Raw genomic sequence first — 8,894 nt, 5'->3', positions numbered from 1 at the left:
TTTTTGTATGTACCTGCAAACCATAAGTAGGATTAAAATTATCCCCCAAACTCAGTGTAATTGTACCTCCAAACTTGTAGCTCTCTCTCAAATTTCCCCCCACCACGTTTTTTAGAGAATGAAATAAGAAATGATTATTTTTCAGAAACGGCTTAACTACCGCTAGTTAAGTTAATTAAACTTCAAAGTAATCCATATTAGTGTTGTTAGAATACACAAGTTGGAAGGTTAAAAATGAAAATGGACAATAGAGAAAGAGGTAGCAATTATATTCTAACCATAATAATTTTAATTTGTAAGTTTAATTTACTTATAGTTTAGCATTTCTGAAAAAGTATTTAATTATTTTAACATAATAATCCAGATTTGTTTCCTAAAAAGTGAACATACAGGGTAAAGTTTAGGGACAACTTCTAGGAGGTAAATAGAAATCATGACGGGTTAGGTATATATGGAAAAGAAAACCCATGAAATAAACATCGACTACCATATCCAGAAAGAAATATATACCTTGGCAAGTGTATTTGCTGACAATGGAGCGATAACCATAAGATCTGCCCACTTACGCAACTCAATGTGCAGTACTCCATCTCCAATTTTCTTCCAACTCGTCCATTCATCGTCATCGGTGTAGAGTGTTACTTCCCTTGGAAGTGACGATTGGTCTAGAAAATGCAAAGATGACTTGGTCACTACTGCTTTCACTTCAGCCCACTCGGTGAAACTACGACAAAGACTCTCAAACTTAATAGCCGCAACACTCCCTGATGCAGCCAAGAGGACCCGCGGTTTAGCAGACTGCATACGTCCATGCATCAGGTTTTCTGGCACTGGCTCCATGTTAGCCATTGCTTGCTGTAGTCACAGACATAATAAAATGTGTCATCATCATAGCTATAAGTTAGCAGAAAGTTGGCTTCTTTGTTTTGTCGACAAGGGGTGAGATAACCAGAAATAATGTCAGGAAATGCAGAACTGTTTCTTGATAGATCACCAAGGATTAAAAAACAGATAAGTCAATAACAGATATGCTAACTTCCCTTCACAGTCAAATTGCTTTCAACAAATGACAAGCAAATGTTTACGCCCCTAAAAACGCGAATAAAGAAGTGAAGTGTACCTACATATCAACGACAACAACAGCATCAAGGACATTATTTTTCGTAAACACGTTTTACAGGGTTACATTTGGAAAACAACTTAAAAATTTTGATTTGCCTTGGTTCTTAGTTACAAAAAGTCATATATCAAAAGCACTTTCTTCTTATATTCCAATTATATCATACTATCTTAAGATCGGATCCTGTCCAAAAATATGTAAAATCCACACAATTCCCCGCCTCACTGACTCAATGCACCCACAGTTCCCGTATCAACCTGGTTGGTAAAATCTCAAATCAAAATAAAATGTTGATTGAATTTGAGGGTGAGGTGGGGGTGGGGATGGGGGGTCCATATTCTAAAAAAATGAAATCACTGTTTACTGCGAACACAATTGTATAAATATAAATAACTAAATGCAGTGAAAGGGCCTGTCCCTCAATTTTAAAGACCAAATTACATAGTAGAAAGTAATGAACAATGGTAGTAAAATAATTGAAGAAAACTACAACAGGTTGAAGCAAAATATAAATTAATCGTGAATTCTTACGATAAAGGTACATCTTCGTGCCAATTGTATAAATTATTATTGTTAGGCCTCTAAAGTAGTATAAAACTTCAATTTTAAATTGGGGATTAACCTTCTGCTGCAGTAAACAGAAGAACACTCACAATTAGGACATAACACCCTGAGCTTAAAAAATGACGGATAAAACTGTATTGTATATCAGTTTTTTAAGTCATCACTAATTGTAGGCTGTTTGAAGTACCCAATTACATATGTGCCCCACTGTCATGTAAAACTCATAAAGGAATGCATATTTATCAAACTGCATAAACAAGATAGGTTCATTTGTTTTATTTAGGAATGAAGAGGAACAAATTTCTGTGATAAGAGAGGCAAAATTACAAACTCAAGACTCACTTCTCACCTTGAATACTCAGACTTACTTCCCATTTATGGAGAGAGAGAGAGAGAGAGAGAGAGAGTTCAACTTCAAAGAGAATCCTTGCTCAGGAGGGGAATTAGGGAATTAAACCTGTTTAAGTCAGGATCAGCGAGAGGGACAAAAAGATTCCAATGATTAGGACTCCAGCAAGAGAAGGTCGGAGGTGATGAGGGCCAAAAAATATAACCGCTAACAAGAGTTCGGTGGGAGGGAGGAATCAATGTCATATTCCAAATTTCCAATAAACAAGCAAAGGACCACATTGAAGAGACGTACAGTTCAGGTTGGTTCGATCCTTGTACTCAAAAGAAATTAAGAATTACTGACATTGTTGCTGTAAAACACTAAAAGGTGTATTCAAGAATGCAAAAAGTGGCAACAAGTGGCATGCTCAAAAGGATATTTTGGGAATCAAGAAGTGGCAAATAAAAAGTGCCAATATCGCTCCTAATATAGAAATTACTGATATTTTTATGCAATTTCTGTAAATATTTCCCCACCCAATTGAAAATTGGATGTTGCAGATAATGCTGAAAAAGCAAATAAAACAAGTCTTTTAACTACAATATCATTTCACCCCACAAGCTCTTGTAATTCTAGTCAAACATAACCAACTCTTATTCAGTACTTCTGGCAATTGAAATTCTTAACTTCAAAATCACATGAATCTGAATTATTTTGTCTACTTTAATAACTTCCAAAACATCAAAAAAAGAGGAAAAGAAAAAAGAAACCTTAAGTTTAGGGGTTATCAGGAAACCGCCTTTGACTTTAAGATTTTTCATAGAACCCCCTACTGGATTTAAGTGAATTTTTCACATGAGTTGGAAAATTACGCAGGGGGATATTTATGCTAGCGAAAATTGTAGTTCAGCATTTAGGAGGATTTTGAAAAACATTGAAAGTTGAAGGGGGTTTTCTGATACCCCCTAAAGTTATGGGGGTTTTCTAATATTTTGAAAGTTATGGGGGTTATCTGATAATCGCCCAAAGTTAGGGGAATTTTCTGAAATTTAGCCAGTTGCAAAATACTGAGAGGTTTAACAAGTATCCTTGATATGGGTGTATCTTCTCTTCGGAATTTAGTGATCCTCATGGGAGCTTGAGGATAGTTGATTCTCATGATAGCTTGAGAATAGAGGTGTAAAACAGCACAGTGGAACGCAGATTGAAGCGTGGAATAAGACGGCGAATCGAAGAATCGAAGCATCCAGTTTTCAGCCCGTGAGTCGACTCATAACAATCATGAGTCGACTCATCAGGTTGAGTCGACTCATGCCTGTCATGAGTCGACTCACGAAACTCATCCGTTTGTCACCAGTCTTTGACGAGTCGACTCATCTCAGTCATGAGTCGACTCATTGCTGGTTTTGTGTTTTGTCCAGTTTCGGACGAGTCGACTCATCTCAGTCGTGAGTCGACTCATCGAAGGTTTCTTGGTTCGTTTGGGTTTCTGTTTGTACGAATTCCTGTTGGGTTTGGGCTTGGTTATTTACCACTTTGTCATCCACGTTGTTACACCTATATAAGAGATTGTTTAGGGTTTCTAATCAATCAGATGTAATCAAAGAGAGATTCTAATCAAGAGAGATTAGGGTTTAGAGAGAATTGGGAGTTTGTTCTCGATTCTAGTGAGATTGTGAGAGAGGGATTGTAATCTTTTCATACTCATAATCTAAAGAGGGTATTTTTCATCGCCACATACTGAATTATTCTTGTGTTTCTATCATCCTCTTCTCAAATCATCTTTGATAATTCCGCGATTAAAGGTGCTCGCACGGCGACTCGTATCAAGTTGGTATCAGAACGATCAAATCCTGCGAAAGGGGCATCCTATGTATGGTCCTGACTCGATCGTAATACAAGAAGCTAGGTGAGATCCTTATTTCATTGGAAGGAGTCCAGATTTTAAGGAAGAAGAAGATGGCTGGATGAGACAATTCAGCGAGAATTGATGCATTGGAGAAACAGATCGAGACGATAGGGTTGACTCTCACACAACTCGTCAGTCTTATCTATGGAGGTGACCAAGGTTTTAAACGTCGGCCGACATGTCCGACATATCAGTTTGAGGGCTTGACCGACACGACATGGACGTTTTCAACTCGTATGTCGGTTTTCATGGCCAAATCAAAAATATCAGGGTCATATCGGACATATCGGCCTATTTTTTAGCTTTGAAAAATCAGCCGATATGGTACTTTTTTTAAGATCTGTTTTTTGTTATCGGATTTGGGTTTAATGATAAATACCCAAATCTGTTTGACCCGTTCTCATGTTTAAGGGTTTCTTATGAACTCGATAGAAAGAATTTATGAACCCAAATCCATATATTATTTATTTTTTTATATGTTTAGTCTATAGAATTTATAAAATATGCTTATATTAAATTTATAAATACTTAGATTATATTTAGGACATGATATTATACATATACGCACTACCCGATATGAAAATTCGATATTTAGTCAATATCCTCCGATATATCCCCGATTTCCGCTATCCAGCATGGATTTTAGCCATCCGACATGAACCCGACATCCGACATTTAAAACCTTGGAGGTGACAAACAAGATGAATCTTCTTCAAAGTCCAAGAAGAAAATTATGGAGTCCGATGGGGAGAGAGTGGATTCAGATCCCGACGAGGAGGAGACCGTTAAGGCTGCGTTGCATCAAGAGGGTAAGAATTCTTATCAGAACCTGAAGATTAACTTTAAGGTGGAGATTCCTGTTTATGATGGGAGTATCGACGTCGAGAGGCTTGATGACTGGATCGAGCGGATGGAGACGTATTTTACTCTTTATGGCTATTCATCAAAAGAGAAGATTGTGTTCGCGACTTTAAAGCTTTCAAGGCACGAGTTGACGTGGTGAAAATCCTATTGCAAGCAGGAGAAGAAGGCGGTATTGTGGAACAAATTCAAGAAGTTACTGAGGAAGCAGTTCTATCAGGTGGGATTCCTTGAGGAGCGTTGGTACAAGTGGTACGGCTTGCGCCAAAGGGTCAATCAAACCGTTCAAGAATACACTACGGAGTTTCAGCAGCAGGCGATGGTTCTTAACACTGCGACGGAGGAATATTCTGTGTTTATGAAGTATATGACGGGTTTGAGTGATTACATCCGAAAGGAGATGAAGTTATTCACGATCGAGACTATTGCAGAAGCGAGCGTGAAGGCTATTGCCATTGAGGGCAAGCAGAAGAAGGATAATGAGACTAAGGGAGACTCCAAACAAATGGGAGGCGAGTCTAGTGGTTCCAAACATAAGGAGAAGAAGAAGGGTGATCTAGGAAAAACAGAACTGATTTGTAGTCACTACAAGAAGACAGGACATGTTGTTGATCGGTGCTGGGAGAAGTATCCTCATCTCAAGCCACGAGGGTTGAAGAAGAAAGAGAAGAAAAATACATACGTGATAGCACAGGGTCCGAAGAAAATTCCTGGGATGACATAGCTCAACAGTAATCTCAATCTTATGATAGGACAACAGGCCACGAAAGAGGACGAAGACCCCCCGAGAGCAGCTCTTTATGCTGAAGTTGCAAGTGAAGACCAGTTTGGTTAATGCCATTGTTGATCCAAGCAGCGAAAAGAATTTGATATCCGAAGCCTTGGTTCAGAAGCTGGGTCTGAAGACGGTCAAACATCCGAAACTCTATCTATTGGGATAGATTCAGAAGAATGAGAGACTGAGTGTAGTTGATCAATGCACTATCAGATTTGCGCTACATGAGTCGTATATTGACGAGGTCACGTGCGACGTAGTTCCATTGGATATTTGTCAGATTATACTGGGTAATCCGTACTTATGGGATAGATATGCGTTTGACGAGAGGCGTGCTCAGAAGTATACATTCACCAAAGGCGATGAAAAGTTCATATTTCGTTCGGCGTCTCTTCCGAGGGAGACAGGCTTGGGGACGACGACGCGAGCGAAGAGGCTAGTGAATGCAAACAAGAAATTTGTCTCGCTATGCATTAGACTTCCAGAAAAGCCATCGAAAAAGGATTGCATATTAGAGCGGAAGACGACTACGACAAGGCAAGGAGCGAAGGAGTCGTTTCCAGTTGTACGTTGCTATCAAGTTCCTAGCAAGACCAAGTGGTGCAGAAAAGATAGAAGAGCTCGGGAGTTTCCTCAGCTAAAGTTCTAACTTGAACGGGACTTCAAGTTCCTAAAGGGGGACCCATGATACAGGTGTATCTTCTCTTCGGAACTTAGTGATCCTCATGGGAGCTTAAGGATAGTTGATTCTCATGGTAGCTTGAGAATAGAGGTGTAAAACAACACAGTGAAATGCAGGTTGAAGCGTGGAACGAGACGACGAATCGAAACATCCAGTTTTCAGCCCGTGAGTCGACTCATAACAGTCATGAGTCGACTCATCAGGTTGAGTCGACTCATGCCTGTCATGAGTCGACTCACGAAACCCAACCGTTTGTCACCAGTCTCTGACGAGTCGACTCATCTCAGTCATGAGTCGACTCATTGCTGGTTTTGTGTTTTGTCCAGTTTCGGACGAGTCGACTCATCTTAGTCGTGAGTCGACTCATCGAAGATTTCCTGGTTTGTTTGGGTTTCTGTTTGCACGAATTTCTGTTGGGTTTGGGCTTGGTTATTTACCATTTTGTCATCCACGTTGTTACACCTATATAATGGATTGTTTAGGGTTTTTAATCAATCAGATGTAATCAAAGAGAGATTCTAATCAAGAAAGATTAGGGTTTAGAGAGAATTGAGAGTTTGTTCTTGATTCTAGTGAGATTGTGAGAGAGGGATTGTAATATTTTCATACTCATAATCTAGAGAGAGTATTTTTCTTCGCCACATACTGAATTATTCTTGTGTTTCTGTCATCCTCTTCTCAACACATCTTTGATAATTCCGCGATCAAAGGTGCTCGCACGGCGACTCGTATCAATCCTATTTTTGTTCGAAAGAAGAACTTAGCGTATCTTAATGCCTATTCCATGAACTATTATTTTTTTATCAAATAACAAATTCTAATCAATTAAGGATTCATTATTAGCTTTAAATATGATTGGTACGTCATTAGTTAGAAAATCCTAGTGATACAGTCTTATACTATTATAAAACTGTGTTGCATGTAAGGGTTTTTTATATGATGAAAGAGACCTCTATGCATCCGGTTGGTGGATCTATCATCCTATGTCAGGCAACTAATTAACATTTCTAAAGGAATTAGTTAAATTGGTTCAACAATAGGAAATGTGTACAGAATATATTAACCTTCTATGATAGATTGATATGTGTATGGAATCATTGATTCTCATTACGGATCAGAAGCTAAACCATACATGAAGTGATCTACACTAATGGCTATTTCTCAAGATGCCAAAGGTTTCCATAGTGATGTTCCAACAATATGATGCCTATGAACCTATCGTAAGGCAATAATTCTACCCTTGGATTGTTTTTCATAAGATATAATATAACATATAATTCAATCTGCTAAGCAAAAATACTTTCCAATTCATCATCATTACACTAATGTCAATGTCTTATGCAGACTTTAGTGGAGGTGGGTGGTGGCACGGCAGATCTACAGTGAGCAACATGGCCAACTGCCCCCACAGACTCCCTGAAAAGTATATACAGTTTTAACCCCCTTTAGCAATTTGCCGTCACGCTATTTGCCACATTGACCCTTTAGCTGATGTGAAACGATGTTGTATATATGAATTTGAATTTTAAATGGAAGATGATGAATAATTTTATCCGTTGGTTACTCATTGGAAACAACATGTTGCTGGCTTGTTGAGCTTTCTTTAAAAAGAACAATTTTTCACTTCAGCCCCATTTATTTTTTTTTATTATTGAAATCGACCCTTTTTTTTATTTACCAAAACCGACCCGATTTCTTGATTAGCAGCTTAATCACCTTCCTAATTAGTCGGGGTTGGCAACCCCGACTATTTAGGAGGGTGTTAAACCCTAATTAGAAGCCTTAAACCCTAAAAATTAATGTCCTAAATAGTCGGGGTTAGCAACCCCGACTAATTAGGAAGGTGATTAAGCTGCTAATCACGAAATCGGGTCGGTTTTGGTAAATAAAAAAAAGGGGTCGATTTCAATAATAAAAAATTAGAATGGGGCTGAAGTGAAATTTTGTTCTTCTTTAAAATCAAGGGAGAAAGCAGATGATGAACAACGATCCTCTTTTGCTATGGTGGTTGTTTGGTGTCTTGGTAGAAGCTTTAGATTTGAACTCTTTTGTCTTATTGTGGTTAGTGAGGACGGGAGTAGTCACGCGGGTGGTGTTTGGTTTCTTTTTCTTTTGTGATGGAAGATAACAGGGTGATGTGCAAGATTGGATTATGTTTGAGAACGAGATCAATGACTAGGACTCTGCTGACAAGTAAATAAAACTAAGATGAAATAAAGAAATGGGTACATGTTAATATTTTCTCAACTTTCTTATAAATTTTCTTCATTGTCGAATTACAATGAAAATCTCAATTCATATATCTGAGTTTTAAATTCTTATATCCTACTACAACTTTTAAATTCAAAATGAGAACGTAAATTCAAACAAACTTGTAAATCCTACTATAAATAATCTATCTTGCTAGACTGAAAATTCCAGCTACATCCAAAAAATAAACTTTAAATTTTAAAATCTAACTAAATCAAATCTAAATCCTAAGAAAATTCAAATGTAAACTTTGAATTTCTAACAACCCTATCTACTAGTCAGCATCCGCTGAAGTGTTTGAATTTGTCTAGCATCACCGGCCCTCTAGATTTATAATATAAAATAGCATATTTGATATTGGTGTTACTAATACTTAGGTAAAAATATAATATACTAGTTATA

At 37.9% G+C, this 8,894-nt stretch overlaps 1 protein-coding gene across 1 annotated transcript in view; it reads right to left on the bottom strand.

Moving 5' to 3' along the window:
• LOC109830501 (phosphopantothenoylcysteine decarboxylase-like) overlaps positions 1–8,894 on the bottom strand; it is a 17,496-nt gene that overhangs the window by 736 nt on the left and 7,866 nt on the right. The window contains exon 3 of the mRNA XM_020397769.1: positions 511–855. Within this exon, the coding sequence (XP_020253358.1) occupies positions 511–849 (339 nt within the window). The 5' untranslated portion in view covers positions 850–855. The remainder of the gene's footprint in view (positions 1–510; positions 856–8,894) is intronic.

This window comes from Asparagus officinalis, chromosome 2 (assembly GCF_001876935.1).
Source record: "Asparagus officinalis chromosome 2, Aspof.V1, whole genome shotgun sequence".
Lineage (NCBI taxonomy): Eukaryota > Viridiplantae > Streptophyta > Magnoliopsida > Asparagales > Asparagaceae > Asparagus > Asparagus officinalis.
The sequence above is the reverse complement of the archived record's forward strand: the minus strand, read 5'-3'. Positions and strand labels throughout refer to the sequence as shown.